Source organism: Eretmochelys imbricata, chromosome 6 (genome assembly GCF_965152235.1).
Source record: "Eretmochelys imbricata isolate rEreImb1 chromosome 6, rEreImb1.hap1, whole genome shotgun sequence".
In the NCBI taxonomy this organism is placed as follows: domain Eukaryota; kingdom Metazoa; phylum Chordata; order Testudines; family Cheloniidae; genus Eretmochelys; species Eretmochelys imbricata.
Window position 1 is genome coordinate 115,345,636 of NC_135577.1, and position 23,213 is coordinate 115,368,848.

Sequence of the window (23,213 nt, forward strand, 5' to 3'; positions counted from 1 at the left end):
ATCAGTTGTACACATACAAAATGGGAAATGACTGTCTAGGAAGGAGTGTTGTGGAAACGGATCTGGGGGTTATAATGGATCGTAAGCTAAATATGACTCAACAGTGCAACGCTGTTGCAAAAATAGCAAACATCATTCTGGGATGTATTAGTAGGAGGGCAAGCAAGACACTAGAAGTGATTCTACTCCATGCTGATAAGGTCTCAACTGGAGTAATGTGTTCAGTTCTGGGCACCATATTTCAGGAAAGACATGGACGAATTGGAGACAGTCCAGGGGAGAGTCATAAAAATAATTAAAGGTCTAGAAAACGGGTCTATGAGGAAATATGAAAAAAATGGGTTTGTTTAGTCTGGAGAAGAGAAGACGGAACAGGGACATAACAGTTTTCAAATACATAAAAGGGCGTTAGAAGGAGGAGGGAGAAAAATTGTCTCGTTAACCTCTGAGGATAGGATAAGAAGCAATGGGATTAAACTGCAGTAAGGGAGGTTTAGGTTGGACATTAGGAAAAACTTCCTAACTGTCAGGGTAGTTAGCACTGGAATAAATTGCCTATGGAGGTTGTGGAATCTGCATTATTGGAGGTTTTTAAAAGCAGGTTAGAAAAACACTTTTTCAGGGAGATCTAGATAATACTTAGTCTTACCCTGAGTGCAGGGAACTGGGCTAGAAGACCTCCAAGGTCCCTTCCAGTCCTCTGAGACTCTACCTCTGAGGACAAAAGAATGGTGCACTACAGCTAACAAAGAGAGATCTACTTATGGGTATAATCACCTATATTTCTATTGGTAGAAATGTGACAAAGTAAGCTTTAGCAATGAGGAACATGAAATGGGCACTCCCTGGAGAATATCATTCTGCTGGCTATGAAATCTGAGTTGGATACTTCCAATGGGTACAAATCTGGTTCCTATAAGTCTCATGCTTGAACACAGGAAAAAACACCCATGCTTCTTACTCTGGTATTCTGAAATGTCAAGGTATTCCTCTCAGCAGGAAGATGTGTAGGAACCCGGAAGAAATGTATCTGATATCACCGCTTCAAAATGCATGTCCTGCTGAGGAGCCAAATGGAGAGAGTAGTCTTCACAACTGTCAAATACCATGTATGAGGGAGCCATATATAATGATACTTCCAAAACCTAACCTTTAATCTGGTGTGGTGACTGCATGATTAAATCTGTGACAGCTGGCAGAGCTGCAGGTTGGCCTAACTGACTGCAATGATGATTTGTCTTCAGACTATCGAATCATGGAAATGTAGGGCTGGAAAGGAGCTCAAGAAGTCATGAAGTACAGACTCCTGCACTGAGGCAGGACTAAGTAAATCTAGACCATCCCTGACAGGTTTGTCGAACATCTTCTTAAAAACTTCCACTGATGGTGATTCCATAACCTCCCATGGAAGACTATTCCAAAGCCTCAATACCCTTAGAGTTAGAAAGTTTTTCCTAATATCTAACCTAAATCTCCCTCGCTGCAGATTAAGCCCATTGCTTCTTGTCCTACCTTCAGTGGACATGGAGAACAACTGATCACTGTCCTCTTTATAATAGCCCTTAATGTATTCAAAGACTGTTATCAGGTCCCCGCTTTAGTTGTCTTTTCTCAAGACTAAACATGCCCAGTTTTTTTTAACCTTTCTTCATAGGTCAGGTACTATTATAGCTCTATATACTTAGCAATCCATTGGATGGCAGAATTGTAAGTCTGTGTTTAATGTAGCAATATTGTATGTGGACTGCAGATGGCCATGTCCTCTTTTCATCTTTTATGTTTTGTGCTCTATGGCTGAAAGTAGAAGATTCCAAGTGAGATTTTCTGCCCTGTTGGTGCACAGAGATCTGCATGCAATGAGGAGGATACATACCATGCATGGGGCAAACCTTCCCTCCTCTTCAAGCTTGCACAGGGGTTACTACTGTCCTTGTACTGTGGAATTGTACTCTGTGAGGGGTTTCTGGTACCCCAGTGTGGAGCGGATTGGGGGTGATCAGCCAATGGTCAGGCAGCAACAAAAAATTATCCTTCTCTTTACCTGTGCTGATCTGCCAGGTGTATAGCATGATCACTCAGGCACTACACCAGTAACAAGATTTGCCTTAAGAGGCGAGAGGTGAAATCCTGGCCCCATTTCAGTCAGTGGCAGTTTTGCGTGTGTGCATACATACATACACACACACAGAGGTCTCACTAAAATGCTATTGAGAGTAATTCATGTTCATTGGGAATGAAATTCATCCCAGTGCAGGCAGCCTGTACAACACTCTGTGCACCTGTTATGCTCTAAGATTGATATCCATTGCATCCACATAAAGCCTCTGAGTACTTGGGCTCCATGAGGTTGAAGTGCAGAACAGTAGGGAGGTGAAATCCACGCTCCATTCTAGGGCCAAGGTGTAAGGCAGCTGAATAGCATCCTGTCGACTGGGAAAGAAGCTGAAGCCCTCTGCCAGTTGTATAGGACTGTCTGATCCACATAAAAGTGACTATGCAGTCCCTGCTCTTTTGTGGCCTTACAGGCCAGATTGAGGGGGCTGATGTAGACACATGCAACTGCTTCCCCAGCAATTCCACATTGCAGCCCCTAGGCCTGCTTTGAATGTCATCCTGACAGCCAGTCTTAAATGGGATGCAAGAGATGTATGCTTATGACCTTGTGTGGGCCTTCTGTATCGGGATAAATTTCACTGTGAAAGAACTGTGGTTTTCTTAATTTGGCAGAGCTAACGATTTTGGGCACTCTGAAAGCCGCCTTATATCACATGGAAGCATCAGTCAGTAAAGTTATCTTAATTTGAACAAAGTCACCTTTAAATTTCTAATGAGACTTTAGAGAAAAAAATTATACAACTGAAGCTACTCTGATCACCAAGTGGGAGTGTTAAGGGAGCAGAGCTCAGCTTTCTCTGCTAAATTGCTACCCCTCCTCACCTTGGGGTAAACAGCACTTCTCCCTCCTCCTGACTGGTGTGGTGAGAGCTTCTCCTATAGAGTCAATCTAATTTAGCCACCGGTGGTAACCATGTGAAGTTACAAATGCGAGCCCATCTTTGATTAATACAAGGAAAGGTAGCCTTTGTTTTCCATCACCATGGAAACAAGGTTGTGCTGTTTTGTTTTGTTTTTTGGCAGGCACGTACCCATTTGTGACATCATCAAACTGTACTGTGGGTGGTGTATGCACTGGACTTGGTGTTCCTCCTCAGAACATTGGTGAAGTATATGGTGTGGTGAAGGCATACACTACTAGAGTGGGAATTGGAGCCTTTCCCACTGAGCAGATAAACGTAGGTTTAACATTACATTACAGTAACCGAGAAATAAGGTCAATGGGATAGAATGTTGTAACAGGATAATGGTCTCCTGCTGACACATAAATGCCAAGCCAATGTCAAGGGACCACATTCATCCCTAGTGTAACTCAGTTGAAGGCAGCCTGAGATGTTTTTTGCAAAGCAGACAACACTGATGTGATGGCATTCTATTACAATCTCTGTACCTGTCATAACAAATTACAGATATAAATGTCTTCCATTGTTGTATGCTGTGTTGTTGTAGCCATGTTGCTCCCAGAATATTAGAGAGACAAGGTGGGTGAGGTAATAGCTTTTATTGGACCAACTTTTGCTGGTGAGAGAGACAAGCTTTCAAACTTACACAAAGCCCTTCTTCAGGTCTGGGAAACGTACTCAGAGTGTCACAGCTAAATAAAAGGTGGAACAGATATTTTTTTAGCACACCCATAATGGGTATCATCAAACAACTACAACCCATACCTGATGGGGATCCCATCTGGAAAGAAATCTTTCCTGAACCCCCTCTTCTGGCCTTCAGACAACCCCTCAACCTCTTCAAGCTCATCATCAGAAGCAAGCTCCCCATAGACCAGGACACACCACCTCAAAGCTGCACCAGACCCTGCCAGAACAACAGATGCAAAACCTGCAGACATTTCTCCACTGCTACAATGATCAACAGCCCCCACAACACATCTTTCAAGAACAATGGGTCCTACATGTGCCTATCACAACATGTGGTGTATCTTAACTGCCCAAATAGCAACCATGCGCATGAAACTAGGCAATCACTACACTCTCAGATGAGCACACAGAGGAAAATGATAAAAGACAAGAATACCACATCACCTGTTTGATGAACACTTTTAACAAAGCAATTACTCTATATCTGACCTTTCAGACCTTATCCTCAAAGGAACACTCAAAAGACAAGCCTTTTTGAAAGCTTTTGGGAGCTTAAATTCATAATTTCGCAAGACACTAAAAATCATGGACTGGATAGAGACACTAGATATGGCTTATTACAACAATCTATAACCCCCTAACAGCCCCTCCCTCCTTTCTTCTGTATGACTGGAGGGGTATTAATGGGCCACTTCACCTTGAGTTGTCCCTTGCAATATGTGTTAAATACTTATGCTAAACCGTCTTGTACTTAGCTGTGACACTCTGCTGAAGTTTCCCAGACCTAAAGCTTGTAAGCTTGTGAGCTTGTCCTCTCACTAACAAAAGTAGATACAATAAAAGATATTACCTCACCCACCTTATCTCTCCAGTATAAATGTCATCATTTTATCTCACGGCTATTGGTGCAGTTACACTGGCAATTGTTTGTTGTTGCCAGAACCTCCAGCCTTCACTCAGGCAAAACTCGTTGCTTCACTAGGAATTTTGTCTGTATAAGAACTTGGGAACTGCAGGTTATAGTCTTGTGTTATTAACGATATGATGTATTCTGAATGATTTATAAAATAGACCAGTTTGTGCTTCAGCCAATCATGCAAAAACTTCTTGATTAAAAATGCAGAGTGGGTAGGGTTTTTAAATGTATATTGTATCTTCGTTATCAGTAAACTGGATGGCTCAGAAGAATAATAATGAGATATGCATCCATAAACTTCTAGGTCTCTGGTCTGAATCCTCTTTAATGTTACAGTGACTAAATCTAATGGATGCAATGAAATGAATTGGTGGTCTGGTTCAGTTCCTCATGGGAAGGTTTTTCTCTTCTTTTTGTTCGCATAACAAAAATTGCCATCCCAATGGGCATCAGCTGGCACTTTTAGTTATTTGTATTATTATAATGACACTTGTTATTAATATTTATTATTTGTATTATCATAATGCCCAGGAGCCCCAGTCATGGACCAGGACCCCATTGTGCTAGGCTCTGTGAAATACAAAACAAAAAGATTGTTGCTGCCCCAAAGAGCTTATGGTCTAAGACAAAAAAGGCACAACCTCTCCTGCAAACCACCAGATGGAAACAGACATACTGATGGGGGAGTGCAAGGAAATAAACTCTTAACAGAGAAATCAGGGGCTGAATTGCTAAGAAGATTTTCTTATCATATGAAGGGGAAATAGGGGCTCCTCCAAAATAAGAACCAGTCATACTGAAGCGTATTGAGGCATATTGTGGGAAAAGTCATACTGTTGATGCTGTACTGTACCAGTTTCTGTGGATAGGGGCATTAGTTTCAACTGAAGTCCCCTTTTAAGAGAACTAAGCTTTACTTTAAAAAAAATTGATTTGACAGGCTGAGGTTTGTTACCTCTGTTGTTGAAACACCATCGACGTCTCTTTATCTTCCTGTAGGAAATTGGAGACCTCTTGCAGTCCCGAGGCCATGAATGGGGAGTAACCACAGGCCGGAAAAGGCGCTGTGGCTGGTTAGACCTTGTCATTTTGAGATACGCTCACATGATCAATGGATTCACTGCGTAAGCATCACAGATTTTGCGTTACATATGGAACAGATCATTTTGTTTTTCACAAAATAAAATATGTAGGTCACGTTAATATAAGTGCAGTTAAGTGTTACATTTTATGCAAAAATGCAATAAAATATTGTCATAGGGAAAATAATCTCAGACTGCTACCTAAATGCCCATGAAATGCAAATATGTGTATTCTTAGAGCTAGAGACTTTGTGTGATATGATGACATTCTGATACAAATACTCATTTGCTCTGCACCAAATGACTGATGTCGAACATATCAGTGTATCAGAGTTTGCTGCAGCCGTTCTTCAGTCTGTCATTCTTTACCTAGTGCATTCAGAAAGACTCCCATTGACTCCAGCAAACATTGGATTGGTCCATTAGAGTGCCTGGCAAAGATCCACAGGATCTGTGCGATGACCCAGCTTTCAAACAGTTTCTTGGCCATCTGTGCACCAGGCCCCCAAAGGTCCCACTTTTCCTTAAGGGTAGGCCACGCAGACTCAGCATCTCTAAGATGGTGCCTCTGGGCTGCAGCATTCTTGCTTCTCACTGAGAGCTCTGCCCATTGAGCCCAACTCGGAGAGACTTGTGTTCAAGGACGTGCACCCTCTTCAGGGGTCAATGCACGAGAATTTGCAGTGTCTCCAGGTAGCATTTTCAAAACAGAGTAGGGTTTGTTAGTGAACTGGAACACAGCATTGGGAAGTCCTGAGGTTTGCACAGAGAAGCAAATGTTAAGGCATAGTTCATACTGGCCAATTCCAGGGCTCCCTCTTAAGCCATACAACTATAGGAACCATCTCTGTTTCCTTTCCCTATCTCGGTCCCTTTTTCATAGGCTATATCTACAATAGCACTTTTATTGGTCAGGGGTGTGAAAAAACACCCCCTGACCGACATAAGTTCCATTGAAAGAAGTGCTGGTGTGAACAGCGCTATATTGGCAGGAGATGCTCTCCCCCAAACATAGCTACCACTGCTCCTGGGGGTGGTTGAATTATGCCGATGGGAGTGCCGATGTAGTCGGCATAGAGCGGCTACACGGGAGACCTTACAGTGGTGTGGCTGCAGTGGTATAGCTGTGCCACTGTAAGGTCTGTAGTGTAGGCGTAGCCTTGGTCCCAGATAGGAGCTCTGAATCTCTCTGTGACCCCAGTTCCTATCACCCCCTCTGGTCACCATCCTGCATTGTCTTCCTGCTGAGTTCATGTGTGCTCCAACAAGTCAAGCTAGGAGCCTCCTGTTAAGTGTCGGTTGTTCAGTCCTTGGGGTTTCCATTCTCTCTGTAGGGCTTTCCATTGATATGGGTTGGTCCCAGCCAGTCCTCAGTGCAGAACTTTCCAAACTTTTTGCTGGCACAACCCCATTTTAATGAAGTATTTCCTGCTGAGACCCCAGACAGCATGGACGATGCCATTTTGAAAAGCAAAATGGCATCCTCCATACACTAGGGATCACCGCAACCCCATCTGCTGATGATGCAACCCCATTTGGGGTCGTGACCCACAGTTTGGGAACCACTGCCTTAATGACCCATTCATATCATCCCAGACAGCTATGCCACTGTAGTGCTGTAGTGTAGACGCTTGCTACAGTTACAAAAGTCATTCTTCCATTGCTGTAGTAAATCCCACCCAAGAGGCAGTAGCTCTGTCGACAGAAGAATTCTTCTTTTGACCTAGCGATGCCTATACTGGGGCTTAGGTCAGCTTTACTATGTCTCTAAGGGGTGTGAAAACATAGATTTTTATCAGTCATGAAACAAACATGAAACAATCTTTCTGCAGTAACTTATCTGAATGTTTTGTAAAATTAGTGTTTACCCAAGGCCCTATGTTGTTTTCACTTCTGCATCTCCATTCTTTGTAGAAGTGACATTAAAGAGCTATAGTCTGTTTCCTTTTCAGTTACATGGAATTACTGTTTTCCCCATCAGCAAAACTATGTTAATCCTGGGGACTTTGGCTCAGATCCTCAAAGGAACTTAGACTTCTAATTCCAATTGATTTCAGTGGAAGTAAGGAGCCTAAATACTTTTGATGATTTGGGCCCTTGACACCTAAGCAACAATGGGAGGTGTATGCCAGTGGCTCTCAACTATCCAGACAACTGTACCCCTTTTTGGGAATCTGATTTGTCTTGCATACCCCAAGTTTCACCTCATTTAAAAAGTACTTGCTTACAAAACCAGACACAAAAATACGTACGTGTCACAGCACACTATTACTGAAAAATGACTTACTTTCTCCTCTTTACTATATAATTATAAAATAACTCAATTGGAATATAAATATTGTACTTATATTTCATAATATATAGAGCAGTATAAACAAGTCATACTAAATTTTAGTTTGTATTTACTGCACTAGTCCTTTTTACATATCCTGTTGTAAAACTATGCAAATATCTAGATGAGTTGATGTACCCCCGGAAGACTGCTGTGTATTCCTGGTTGAGAAGTTGGAACCACTGATATATGCCATGAATGAGGCAAAGAACAGCAGCCCTATGCATCTCTTTCCAAATTTTTAATGACTCCTTCATCCTCCCAAAGTCAATCTAACATTGAAAACATGCGTATGTCTGGCCAGATCCTTAGATGAGTGATGCAAATATCAGTGGAGCTACACCGAGGATCAGGCATGTTGTTTTTAGAGATATTTGGGTACTATTTTCAAGTGCAGTTCTACTTCGAAAAGTGACTCTGCAAAAACAGCACCTTGAGATTCCACTATTTATCCCTTTATGATTTCTACATGAAATGTGTTTTGTAAAAGATAGCCAGGCTGTCAATTAAATAAACTAACTCATCTAGGGATCTGGAAGTCAAGCTGGGATCTTTCCTGACTGCATATCATCATCAGTAATAAAGGTTCTGTAGGCCAAATTATGCCATCATTGGGTTTACACAGGGCTAAGTGCTTGGCCCTGTAACTGGAACTTATTAAACAATTCTGTTGAGACCGAAGAAAAAATAGAACTCAGCTCTTTTTCTCTTAGCCTTGTTAGTTCTGCAAGGATAATGTGAGTAAACAGTAGTACCACTAAGGTAAGAAGATGTGCATCTTAATACAGTGACTACGCCTGATAGTTAAAAGTGCCGTTTCACATAATCACTTTTCAGTGCATAATTGCATTTTAAAGGATGTGATTGAACACACTGTTGTTCACCTATATGAGCAGGCAAATGTGTGGAAGTAAAACATGGTAATTTGGTCATCACAGAGGCATGAATTCAATTAACAAAGTTCATATTCTAATATGTCTGAATTTTCCTTTATACTGGGTTGGCTGAACTTGGTCTATGAGTACAAGAGTAGAAAAAGCAGGTGGAAGGGATTAAAGAAGACGATGATAGAAGGATTCAACTTATGTGTAACTTTATCCAATGTTTTTCTGGACAGTCTGGCATTAACAAAACTGGATATTCTGGATGTCCTTGATGAGATTAAAATCGGTGTTGCTTACAAACTGTCTGGAAAAAGAATTCCATATTTTCCAGGTATGTTTTTAAAAAAAAGTCTTGGTGATCACTTCTCTCTTTTCTGTTAAGTATTTTGTACTTAAAAGCCAGACCTGATTCTCTGTTGCCCAGCACTTTGTAGGAACTTACACCAAAGCAAAGTGGTGTAAAACGCTTCCACCAAATCAGAATAGTAGAGTTTTACTGTCACTTCGTACAGGTGTAAATGACTCCAAGATATAGGACAATGGAGAATCAGGCTATGTATACACAGTGATATTGGATTTTTTGTTTTTGTTTTGGGGTGTTTGTTTGTTACATTTTAATCTCTGATGAACGAGGGCTGCAGTCTCAGGAGTATGTCAATGAAATCATGCTTCGCAACGGAAAAGTAAAGGGAGTATTGTTATGTTGTTAAAGCTGAGACACGGAGACAAACTGCTTTGCTCTCTTTGCAGAGTGCCAGTATAATTAGCAGCAATTGACATTTTAGTTCATAAAAAGATACAGTCCATTTCAATACATGTTAAAACTTTTTTGACTTTGGTTTAAAATAACATGGGATTTCAGATGTTAGGACTCTTACTGGTCTAATGATAGCCTACCCCATAATGCTTTGCAGCTTTTCATGCTCTGATTTTCTTACCCAAATGGTGTTCTCCAAGCCTGAGGATCCCTCCTATTTTTTCACTTTTACTCCTCCCTCTCCGAGGCCCTGCATTGTGCCAAAGTATCCTTGGGTAGGGATTTCAAGGCAGCCTAAGGGAGTTAGATGCTCAGCTCCCATTGAATTTTAAGCTGGAGGGCTTCCTCTGGAGGCTCTCTGTTTAACTTCTAAGTTGATTAGAATGGCTACAGTAAGTAGACTCCTTTCCCCCATGAGCTATGTTTACTGTTCCCAAAGGTGGCCAACCTGAGCCTGAGAAGGAGCCAGAATTTACCAATGTACATTGCCAAAGAGCCACGGTAATATATCAGCAGCCCCCCATCAGCCCCCTGCCCCCGCTCCCAGCACCTCCTGCCCACTGGCAACCCTGCTAATCAGTGCCTCCCCTTCCCTCCCTGCACCTCCCAATCAGCTGTTTCACAGCATGCAGGAGGCTCGGGGGGGGGGGGAAGGGGAGGAGCGAGGGCACCACAGGCTCAGGGGAGGAGATGGGAAGGGGTGGAGTGGGGGCAGGGCCTGATGGCAGAGCCAGAGGTTGAGCAGTGAGCACCCCCTGGCACATTGGAAAGATGGCACCTGCAGCTCCAGTCCCGGAGTTGGTGCCTATACAAGGAGCCACATATTAACTTCTGAAGAGCCGCATTTGGCTCCAGAGCCACAGGTTGACCACCCCTGACTGTTCCCATGCCCTGCTGATGTCATGCCTGAGAATAGACAAGACTCACTTGTAGTCAATACGAACTTGCTATTTTTATTCAGACTGCTGCACACAGTGACCCTGTAGCTTCCCCTGGCTCTCTAGTTGCCAAACTAAGGGCTTGGCTACACTTGCAAGTTAGAGCGCGTTAAAGCAGCCCTAACTCATGACCTGTCCAGACTAACAAGGCACTTAGAGCGCCTGGACTCTGCAGCTGGAGCGCTCCTGGTAATCCACCTCCAAGAGAAGCATAACACTTGCTGCGCCTCGGCTGTAACGCCCCAGTGTCAGTGTGAACAAGGTATTGCATTACTGTGCTCTGATCGGCCTCCAGAAAGGTCCCATAATCCCCTTACATCAAGTGGCCACTCTTGTCATTGTTTTGGAATCGGCTGTAGGAATGCGGTTGTGCCCTTTCAAAGCTCCGTTTCTGACAGCCAGCTGCTTATCTGCCCCAGGACAAAGCAACCACTGGTGTGGAATGTTGCTTGCTGTGAGTGTGTGAGAGAGAGAGGTGGAGGAGAGGGAGGGGTCTGCTGCTGTCTGAACTTACAAGACAGAATGCTGACATGCTCTCAGCCCCCGCAAAACCCACTCTCTCTCTCCTCACATACACACAACACACTCCCTGTCACACTCCCCCCCCGCATTTGAAAAGCATGTTGCAGCCACTTGCATGCTGGGATAGTTGCCACAATGCACTGCTCTCTGTGGCATTGCAAGAGCTGCTAATGTGGCCATGCCAGTGCTCTTGAATCTGACAGTGTGGACACATGGCAGCGCTTTCCCTACTGCGCTCTCCAAGGGCTGGTTTAACTCACAGAGCTCTACATCTGCAAGTGTAGCCATGCCCTAACTAAACAGCCTATGCCTAATGACACAACACAGGGTTTCCCTAACTTACGCAAGGTCACTTACGGCTCTGACTGCTTGCCTACACTGAGCAGTCATGGAAGAGTCCACTGACCAAACCACAATGGCCTAAGGCTCTGCCAGTGCTAGACCTTTGGGTCAAAAATTTCCCACCATTTCAACTAGTTCAGCTCCATGGGTGATAGCGATGGTGAGAGTTCTGTGTGGAAAGGGCTGCCTGCAGCTGCCAGCATTTTAACCACTGTGTTATTTAACTCTGTCCTAGAGATGAGACACTGGTTAATGTGCTGGCTCCCATTTTTGCTACCACTTGTACAGTTGAACTGATTAAAAAAAACAAACAGACAAAGCTTCTGTAGATAAGGCCTAAAATAATTGTTTCCTTATCTTCCTAGAAATATTAGTCTCATTAGTATAGCTCTGTATATAGCATCACAGGGTACTGAGGAAATGAAACCAAATGAACTGGATCCTTTTCATCAGAATGGTCTTACTCTGTAAGACTGAGGCTTGGTCTACACTACAGACCTAGATTGACATAAGCTGCTAGCTATGTCAGTGTCTACACTACAGCCTTGCTTCCGCCGCTGTAAGTGCACTACTACACCGACAGAATAACTCCACCTCCATGAGAGGTGTAGGGCTTATGTTGGTCTAGTTAGGCAATGCAGTGTCTGTCTAGACACTGCGTTCCTTACATCAGCTGTTGGCTGTCCCCGGCCGGGCTCCTGCCCGGTCTCCGCTCCAAGCTGGGCTGCCACCCAAGTTCCTGGCTTGGTCTGCAGCCCAGGCTCCCCACTGGGAGCCCTGCTGCCCCACCTCCCCGCCCCTGGGTCCCAGCTCCCCGCTGGGGACACAGCAGCCGACCTAACTCTGGGTGGCAATATCCCTGCCAGAGGCGATAAGCCCCAGGCGCTGCCCCCGGTTCCCGGCGGAGAGCAGGGAGGCGAGAAGCCCAGGAGGCAGCTGGGCTCCTGGCGGGGAGCTGAGTGCCCTGGCTCTCAGCCCCCCCGCCTCCCCTCCCCCCCCCACACACACTGCCCCTCTTCACTCGGTGGAAGCGCTCCTGGTGAGGAAGGAGGGTAGTGTGGATATCAGCCACCGCATTAATTACTGCTGTGGCTGTAAGTCAATCTAACGTGGGTCAACTTAAGTTTGTAGTGTAGACGTGCTCTCAGTTTGTCTTTGGATATACCGACAACAACAGTACTAGTAAATAGAGTGAACTGATGGATCAACGTTATAAATGTTCCTGTTTCATGTCATTATTTTCATTTTTTTAAACATTCATTAAAATTTTCCTGCTCAAGATCTATAGATATCATCTTTTAAAGTGGAACTATTGTATTCATACATGTTGCTAACTGTGCTTTCACAGCTAATCAGGAGATACTGCAGAAGGTGGAAGTAGAGTATGAAACAATGCCTGGGTGGAAGACTGACACGACTGGGGCGAGGAAATGGGAGGATCTCCCACCCAAGGCACAAAATTATATTCGATGTGTGGAAAACCATGTTGGAGTGCCAGGTAAATGTCTCTTCACCTGTGCTCATGGATAGGCCACGGCATGTACATGAGGCTGTGAATGAATACTCAACCTGCTAGCCAGTATAGAGCATTGATGGGGCCCAAAGCAATGGAGATACCGGAATTGGGAGGCAGGTGGGAGATCTCAACCAGAAGCAGCTCGGGCAGCATACTGTGTTCTCGCTCTCTCTGCTCCCCCCTTCCTCCCACTTGTCTTCAGCTTATGCATGTGGGGGAGGTTGCTTTTCTTTCCCTTCCCTCCAACCCCCTTCCTTGTGCTTCAGGGTGTGTGTGTGTGAGGGAGGAAGGGTATCACATACTGAGTCAGGTATTAGAGATTGTCCCACCCACTGCTGCTGCTAATGGTGGTGGGGATGGTAATGGGACCATGGGATTGGCTCCTGCCTGCAGGAGCTGGAGGGGGAGGCAGTTTGCGATCATCTGCTGCCTAGCCAAGTAGCTATCCTGGGCTACCTGTTTCAGCCCCACCATTCCCATCTTTGATATAGTTGACGGATCTCCTTTGACTCCAGGACTAGGCTGATCCCCAGTTTTGGGGTCTGGAAGAGTTTTTTCCCCATATGTCAAAAGTGGCAAATTACCATATGGGTTTTCACCTTCCAGCCAGCACCCAGGAGGTCGGATTTGGTGGGTGTCAGTTACTTGTCACAACTTTAGCAGATTCCAGTGCAGTTGTGGGGTGGGTTAGAAGGTGTTTCATGGAGGTCCCTGTAACTCACTGTGCTGTCTGGACACTGGTCCTGAGAGCAGCAATGCATGGTGAGCAGATATGTCTCCATGGCTCATGCAGATGTGGCTCCTCCTCATCTTATATCTTCTACCTCTGATGTGGAGGAGGGGAATGTGTTTGGGGTGTTAACTTGGCAGCCCTTAGGGCATGGCCTTCACACCGATTCTCACATTTGTAGTACCCAGGGCCATTGGTGCCAGTGGAGAGCTTCACTGGGTGAACTCTACCAGATAGTTGGATGATTACCAAGGCCGCCCAGAGGATTCAGGGGGCCTGGGGTCTTCGGCAGCGGAGGTCCTACCGCTCCGGGTCTTCGGAGCACTTTGCCGAAGACGTGGAGCAGAAGGACCCCTCACCGCCGGAGACCCGAAGCGGAAGAAGCGGTGGCAGGTCTTCGGCAGCGGGTCCTTCACTCCGGGTGTGTTCGGTGGCACTGAAGGACGTGCCGCCGAAAACTCTCGTGGGGGCCCCACTTGCCCCCCCCCTCTGGGCAGCCCTGATGATTACCCCATCTGTGTAATCATTTTAAAATAAAGTGACAACCTCCATATTTAACCATGCTATGGTGTTTGTGTCTCATGGTTTTCACGTCTACATTGAGAAGACTATAAAGTCTGACAGAATTCTTGCTTTAGATTGCATGGGTTTAGCTAGACATCCATCACCCAAGATAATGACAGTTGACCATGCAACTGACATGCCTCACCCTTCTGTTAGGCCTTCAAACTGCAATGCTTTGTGTTTATGGCATAATTACTCCATGCTTTCAATGCTCCAGTATACTCTGTGTTAGTGATACAGCAGGAGAAACTATTTAACAGAGACACTTTTTCAGCACTTTGTTTCAGGTTTGGAGTTTGTTGCCGATTTTGTACCAAAACTTCATATTAAAAAATTAAAATGATTAAAATTAATTCATGATACTATTTACTCCCAGTCAGTGTTCTAATAGTCGTTTCTCTCCCCTTCTCTCCCTCACCAGTAAAATGGGTTGGAGTTGGAAAATCAAGAGAGTCAGTGATCCAGCTATTTTAAACAAAGAACTTCAGTGATGAGAAGCACAATTTAATGTTCATCTGTTCCTTACTACTCCCAAGTTAAAATGGAGCTGCTGTTTAAAATCAAAATGTTCTTTTAGGAAATTATTTGTAAGAAATATATATTGTATACTTTAATATTTTCATTTGTCAGTAAATGCAAATTGTCAGTGATAAAAATCTGCTTGGTAGCTACCATCTTTTTCTCCCACACATATGCGCAAAAGCATAAAGAATTCAGTAACTGAATAAGAACTGGAATGAAAAAACAAGTGGTTTTCTTCCTTTTTCTCTGACTTGAGCCATGTTGCTATTCAGAAGTGTTTTACATCCATTTCTTTGGGCTGATGACAATACTGAACATTTTTCAGTGGTTACTGAACGATTGGAAAAGCTGAAGTTATTCTTCAAAGGGAAAAGTTATAATTCCTGTTTCTATGGGTTGGCAGCAATAAGACATATATATTGCATTTAAAATTGTCCTGGTTATGTAGATCTTCAGTCCCTAAAACACAGTAAAATTAGGTAGGCATTTCTGATTTCATAAAGCAAGGCAAATGCGATTAGCTTGAAGCCTGAGATATTTTTTTTACAACCTACTAAAATAAATGGGAGAGAAGCTACAGTGATTGTATCACAAAGTGATGCAAGCCAGTAACTGAGGTAACTTCTGGGGATGAGCCAGACTGGAGATAGCTGAGCTGCCTATGTATTTCCTTCAAATCTCCTGTTTACCAACAGGCACCCCACATGGAGGCTGGCAGAGCAGCTTTCCTCCCCTCTTGTGCAAAATAAAGGAAATCAGAGGAGTGATGAAGGGTATAAAAGGCCCCAAAGCCACAGAAATGGTGTGTGGGGGAGGGAGGAAGTAGAGCCAATGTAGCATGATGCATCTTCTCCCTGAATCTGAGATGTGTCTCCATGCAAACACTGTACTTCTGGAGCAACCCTGATTTTGTTGGGCATAGGTGGTGAGGCACTGGAGAGTAACAGCTGTATGGTGACATGCTGTCCTCCAAATCTGGTGCATTTCCAAGGATAAATCTATGCATGATTTAATGCTGCTAGTTGCAGCCTTAACTCCCTTTCCCAGCTTTTGACCCCATGCACCAAACTGTAGGGGGTGATACCTAGTGCTAAAGGAGGGAGCATATGACAGCACAGCTCCTGACAGGGCTGAGCTGTTTGGGCTAGTGAGGTACAGCACAGAGGTTCCAAGATTTCCAGGGATGGATCTGGAATTCCTCATGGATCCTCTGGTTCTGCATGGTTAGAAGGCCATGCTTTCTGCCCCCTCTGCATGGCCCAAGCCCCTCTTTTAGAGAGGAGAATGCTGCGGAAACTGAGTTATTCCAAAAGTTACGGAATTTTCAGAGCACATTGACGTTTCTGTGAGTTTTTCCACAGGTAGGGAGAATATAGCCCAATATTTTTATGATATTCCCAGATACCTTGGTGCACATCTAGGAATGGCATCACCACCTCTGCTGGTTCCCAGTGCATTAAGGCCATGATTTCCTTTGTGAAAACACCCCTTTTTGGGACAGTACTTCCAGGAGTGATGGCATCCAAAATGGTGGTACCCTTGGATGCAGAATGGGGAAAAATAAGACCTGTCCATGGACCTCCAAACACTTCCAGATCCAGTTACCTCATGTGCACTCCCCCATGTTGTCCCATCTCTAACAATTATCTAGGTATCTTTTAACATTTCAGATCTGTTGTATTTTTTAAAGTAAACATAACATATGAGCAGCCATGGCTTCTATAATCACAAGGTAGTAAAGCAGTTTATGTTACCATACAAAGATGCATTGAGGCTTGTAGTACAGTCCCTCTGCACCCTCCTTTGGTAGCAGTGCAGTCTCTTCACACGCCCCTCCAGCGCAGCCTGTGGCTTTGTGGATAGGTGCTGGGTTCGTAAAAATTGAGTAGGGGGCCAGGAGTTAGAGCCTGAGGATTAAACCCTCAGTAGGGGTATAAGGAGCAGAACCCCCCTATACTTGGTAAGGCATGGCAGAGGGGCAGCTGGGCCAAATTTGAGTGTCATTGTGACCCTCTGCACCAGATCGCAGTGCCACTCAAATTTGGTCCAGTCAGGCAGGTAACCACAGCTGGGGATGGGCCCGCTTTCCCCATGAGTCCATGTAATCTGGCTCCTATGGCTTTATGCCATCGTCTAGTCCTTTATGTCCAGTTATTTAAGCACAAGAACTCCTGAGTTCTAAACCTGACTTCTTCTGTGGCCTAGGGCAAGTCATTTAACCTGTGTGCCTCAGTTTTGCCATCTATAAAATGGCAGATAATAATACTTACCTACCTCATATAGGTTTTGTGAGGATTAATTAATATGGGCCAAATCCTGTAGTACTTACCCTTCTCTTTTATTAGGCAAAACCCCCATTGATAATCAATGGGAGTTCTGCCAGCGTAAGGACTGTAGGATTTAGATCTTATGTAGTGTTTATAAAGCACTTTTGAAAAGTGCTCTGTAAGTGCTAAGTATTATTATGATTAGCACTGTAAAATGTAGCTCATGTTATGAGGTATCTTAAGCACAAGCACTCTTGGCAATGCACTGCTAATCAAGTTTCATTTCCAATGGGCTCAATCTCATGGCAGTGATCAATTAAAGGGTTCAGATTGATTCCTTCCCTCAGCCCACTGTCCTCAGCACATTTTTATTAGCACAAAGCCATTTTATTTGGGCTTTGTTCAGTTTTATAGGATTAGGTCCGCAGTGAGTAACGGTTACTCACAGTGTATCAACAACCGTTGGATTAAGTGATCAACCCTAAATAAATCATTTTGGTACCTTAAAAATGAAGTTATTATAAATTAATTGTCACAGCATCAATGTCTCTTGCTTGACCTAGACCTTTATTTTCCATGAAGTGCCTTTCCATTTTGCCTTTGCTTTAGGGCCTCATCCAAGCCCACTGAGACCCTTGATTTGCACCACATCAGGAGACCATTATCCTGTGACAATGTTATGTTCCTTGCATTTAATTTAATTGCATAGGTTTTTTTAAATTAGATTTCTTCTCCTCCTGAATTCTGGGAATTTTGCCACTGTGTTCAGTGTGAACAGGTTCAGGCCTTTATTTTTAGAAGTTCTTTACAGGCTATGTGATGACACAAACTTTTAAAAGGAACACGTTCGATTTAAACCATACGTTCATCTTGACTGTTTCCTGGGGCAGACTACTTTAGATTGGAACCTTTGCTTGGAATTTCATTGTAATAATAAAATACTTGTGGCACCTTAGAGACTAACCAATTTATTTGAGCATGAGCTTTCGTGAGCTACAGCTCACTTCATCAGATGCATACTGTGGAAACTGCAGCAGACTTTATATATATACAGAGAATATGAAACAATACCTCCTCCCACCCCACTGTCCTGCTGGTAATAGCTTATCTAAAGTAATCGTCAGGTTAGGCCATTTCCAGCCTGGATTTGTGCTGGAAATGGCCTAACCTGACGATTACTTTAGATAAGCTATTACCAGCAGGACAGTGGGGTGGGAGGAGGTATTGTTTCATATTCTCTGTGTATATATAAAGTCTGCTGCAGTTTCCACAGTATGCATCTGATGAAGTGAGCTGTAGCTCACGAAAGCTCATGCTCAAATAAATTGGTTAGTCTCTAAGGTGCCACAAGTACTCCATTTCTTTTTCCGAATACAGACTAACACGGCTGTTACTCTGAAACCATTGTAATAATAACCACTGTGGCTAATTTAATTTTTCTTTGTACACAAGTTGAATGTAATAATTATTGAAAGTTGTTCATGTATCATGTTAGATGTACTGATGGAAGAATAAGGGAAATATCTACTAATATGGTATATTATATTGTGATGGATTACAGTAAAAAAAAGTTACTAAACCATTCAGGTAAAACATGTATTTGACAGATTTTTGTCAGACTTGCCATCACATTGCGGCCTTCATAATCAGGTGTACACTTCCTAACATATGCTAGTTTTTTGGGTGGTTTTTTAACTGACCTGTATATGCTCTTACAGCACTGGCCAGCTGCATTTTATAAATTGAAACAAATAAAACAAAGAGTTTTCAAAGTAATGTGCAAAATGTACATACATTCACCCACGCACCCATGTAGATATTGCAGGAAAACTTTGAAATCTCATCTCATTCTTTTACCCTCAAAGACACATTTAGATTCATTTTAAAACAAATGTTTCTTAGAGTTTGGGATAAAATTCACTACTTTCAAATCCAGAAACATAGACAAGTGTTTCCTAATGCTTTTAAAATAATGATCAAGAAGCTTTGCATAAGAAATGGATATTTTCTTTCTAGCTATGAGCAGCAGATATTTACTATTGGCATTTCATTCGTATATTCTTAGGAATGGATAGGGTGAGTCCTGGCTAGCAATTCCTGGCAGAAACACTTACTTCACTCATGAAACAGAACTTTTCCCTTTGAACATTTTGTGACTGACTCCAATGAGTTCTTTCCATGATAAATTGCTTAAAGAAACTTGAACAATTAACTCTTTACAGTTCTTTATCATTACAAATCCATCCATAACACACTATTGGGGAAAGGAAGGAAAAAATGATCTCACCTAATATAACTAAGGCTAACCCCTACAATATGGCAGGCCTTCAGAGTGGTGGGGGTGGGGACTTTTGGGATCCTGTTTTACAGGTAGGAAAATCTCCATTTCTCATTATCTCCTGAAATCAATCTGGAATAGGCCTTTTTCTTCAGTGTCCATATCCAATGAGCGAGAGACCAGGTCAGTACATCTACTGAAGGAGATGTCTGAAAAGGGACTGGGGAGACTTCTGTGTTGCCAGTTGATAGATCTTGTCTACAAAGGTTGACTCACTTTCTTCCAGTCACATGAAGACACCCTTAGTGAAATGAGCTTTGACTGGTAACTGGCCTCCAAAGCAGTTTCATCACACCCCATAAGTAGGGACTTGTGTAAATCACAATTTATTTTTAGAAAATTAATGACAATGCAAATGGCAAAGTATTGAATTTCACTGAGTTTGCACGGAATGAATTTTACAAGTTAACATTAGTCAATTCAAAGGATGAAATGAATTTTACAAGTTAATTTAACCAATTTTACAACTAAAATGTATTCCATCCTGGAAATTGACTAACGTTAGCTTGTAGAATTCATTCCATCCTTGGAATTGACTAACATTCACAGCTTGGGGGCATTTTCATGATTTCTGTGTCCTCCATGAAATTGTGGTTTACACAGGGCCCAATCCATAAGGCACTGGTGTGTCTGGAGCTGCCAAAGACAGAATGGAGACTGGGTTGTCTGCTGAAGCTACCAGTCAGGAGCCCCTCCATGGGATAAATTCTGCTTTATGATCAGTCCAGATGGGCAGTGGAGAATGCTCCACCCCACTCCTGGTTTAGACTCGGGAAGAAGGGAAGAAGGAGGGGGGCATGATGAGAAATATCATGTGGAAACTGGATAACCATTTTTACTTTGTTGAAACACACTAAATAAAGGGCATTACTGGTCCTAACCATTTTATAACAATAATGACTGTTTATGGGGCCAAATCTCACAGGTCCTACTTACTCCTTACAGAGGGTCTGATCCACAGACATGTGGCCTTGTATGCATGGATCACACCCCCTCCCCGAGGGAGTGTGTGTGGGGGGGGTTTTCTCACCCCCTTTCCATACCAACCTCTGCCCCTCTATCTCGCTCTCCTCCCCCAACCCCTGCCACCCACAAACCTTTCAGAGGGCACTGTGTGCATCTGGGAATCTACACAGTGGGCTGGCGCATCATCTGTCCCTCCCCCTCCCAGTGAATCCTGTAGGAATCAGGGCAGAAAGAAAAGACAACTCCCAACTGTTATCCTTCTAAAAGTTCCTTCTCTGTGGTGTAGGCCGCCATTAAAGAAGTTCCCCAGACAGTCATCAGATGCAGAAATGCTAGCTGTATGGCGCCCGTAAAGCTATACCGCCAAAAAACAGGGGTGCCAAAGACAGTCAGCCAAAAAAACGAGGAGTCCTTGTGGCACCTTAGAGACTAACAAATTTATTTGGGCATAAGATTTTGTGGGCTATAACCAGAGGTGAAAGTAAGCCAATCCGGTATGACGTACCGGCAAAAGCCAGTACACAGTACTGGACCGGACTGACTTCCGCAGGCTGGCACTTTAAATACCTTGCCAATACCTTCAAAAGATGAGCCTGGGAGCACAATTTCATAACTTTCTTAGACACTAAAAATCATGGATGCAATAAACACACTGGATTTATGACTCATTAAAAAAATCTATAGCCCATTAACCTTCCTTCCGCCTAGACTGCAGAGGCGTTAACTACCCACTTCACTTTGAACAGTCTCTTAGAATATGTTAACTGCTTATGCTAAACAAACTGTTCCACCTTGTCATCTCTGTGACACTGAGTACCTTTCCCACCCTGAAGAAGAGCTGTGTGTAAGCTTGAAAGCTTGTCTCTTTCACCAGCATAAGTTGATCCAATAAAAGATATTACCTAACCCATACTGTCTCTAGCATTTATTCAGGTGTGAACACATCTATTTAAACCAGACACATTTTGTGGTCCACTTCTGTATAAGCCTGCATTAAACACTGAACCCGGGACCAGATGCTTAGCTGAGATAAAATGACATTGTTCTGCTTACACCAGTTGAGGTTCCAGCTCAGGATGTGAACAAAGGGGAAATATTTAGTACAGAATGTATCATGTTGTCCCGTAACAAATACCCATTACATAGCAAAATGATAATAAAAATATATTTTTGCTTTCCTATTATCAATCACTTACTCAATATGTGACAAAACTGATTGCCGATGCAAATCATTTTTAAATCTAGGTGCACCTGCAAAAATATGCATGACCATAGAGCTAACATAACCCCATATTTGTATGCATAAACCAGAATTTGTGCACACAAAGTAGCTGTGGACACAAATGTTGACTAAATTCCTATTATGTGGACAAAATAGGTTCATTATACAGTATTTAGTGCATTTGTGCTCACATATTTGCATGCACAACTGCATAGCTAAATTCCCTCTAAGCTGCATGGCCGTGCAGCAGCCTATTTAGTGGTGCACAGGTGTTCAGGGATGTGGCAGGGAGAGATTCCTTTCCCCCAACCCTGGCCCCAACCCAGCCCAGCCACGGACCTGCTGCAGCTGGAGGAGAGGTGCCTCTCCTGCAGCCCCAACCCGCCCCAGCATGGACCTGCCACGGCCGTGGGAGAGGCGCCCTGAACCCAGCCTGAACCCAGCCCCATCCCGGACCTGCTGCGGCCTTGGGAGAGCTGCCCCACCCCATGCCTCAACCCAGCCCAAGCCCGGACCTGCCGCAGCCGTGGGAGAGGTGCCCCTCTCCTGGCCTCAACACAGCCCCGCCTGGACTTGCTATGGCTGTGGGAGAGGCACCTCACCGTGGCCCCCAACCCAGCTCCGGCCCAGACTTGCTGCAGCAGGGAGAGGTGCCTCTCCCCCAACCCAGGTGCTGCTGTGGGGAAGGAGTGCTGGGAGGACTTCTTGCTCCCCGTCGCAGCCCCAGGGCAGCCTGCATCCCATCCCCTCATCCCTGGCTCCATCCCAGAGCCCGCACCCCCAGCCAGAGCCCTCAACCTCCTCACACCCCAACCCTCTGGCCCAGCCCTGAGCTCCCTCCCACATGCTGATCCCCTCGGCCCAACCCCCGCCACATGAATTTTGTTATGTGCACCAATACGGAGGTAATGTGTCGCACCTCACCTCCATACTGGTGCACATAACAAAATTCATTCTGTACATGGGTGGGAAAAATTAGAAGGATCGCTGCTGCATAGTTCTCTTTTTTTAGTTCTACAGCTAGATTAACATAATCTGGAAGAAAACAAAAGGAAACCACTGTCCATAGTAAAACCTTAAGGGAGACGTGTAGAATGGGTAGAAAAACTAAATAAAGAGGCCTCTTTGTAACACCTGTACATATCCAGCTGCAAAAACCAATGACGGATCTACAATCAAACCACAGTACTGGAAACACCCTGCAGCAGTAGTGAAGGAAAGCACGAATGTTGTTGGTATAGCATAGTTGATAGACTAGTAGCACTCTATGAAATTTGTCCAAGCCGTGCTAATTTAAGAGCAAGTGCGGGCTGTCACCTAGACTGCAGCATCTTGGCATAAAATGGCATAGTCTCTAAGTCTGCACTTATTCTTGGTTTATCAAACTTTATTTGATGCATATATTTATTTATCAAGATTAGAACCATGATCTCTGCTGCTAAAATATAAATATTCATTATAAAATAATAATGTACAACTTTGTTTTGGCACTTGCTATCACATAATTGCTGAATATGTAGTACCTTTCATGGAGTTTGTAAACATGTTGATTTGTTAAGGTTGACAGGCTATAATTAGGCTTGAGAGAATTCAATTTTTTTTAACTTG

At 43.8% G+C, this 23,213-nt stretch overlaps 1 protein-coding gene across 1 annotated transcript in view; it reads left to right on the forward strand.

Annotated features, from left to right (window-relative positions):
• The window catches only part of ADSS1 (adenylosuccinate synthase 1), a 39,890-nt gene extending 24,852 nt beyond the window's left edge, over positions 1 to 15,038 (forward strand). The window contains exons 9-13 of the mRNA XM_077819468.1: positions 3,139 to 3,293; positions 5,623 to 5,747; positions 9,155 to 9,252; positions 12,829 to 12,978; positions 14,712 to 15,038. Of these exons, the coding sequence (XP_077675594.1) occupies positions 3,139 to 3,293; positions 5,623 to 5,747; positions 9,155 to 9,252; positions 12,829 to 12,978; positions 14,712 to 14,764 (581 nt within the window). The 3' untranslated portion in view covers positions 14,765 to 15,038. The remainder of the gene's footprint in view (positions 1 to 3,138; positions 3,294 to 5,622; positions 5,748 to 9,154; positions 9,253 to 12,828; positions 12,979 to 14,711) is intronic.
• Positions 15,039 to 23,213: the final 8,175 nt, after the last annotated feature.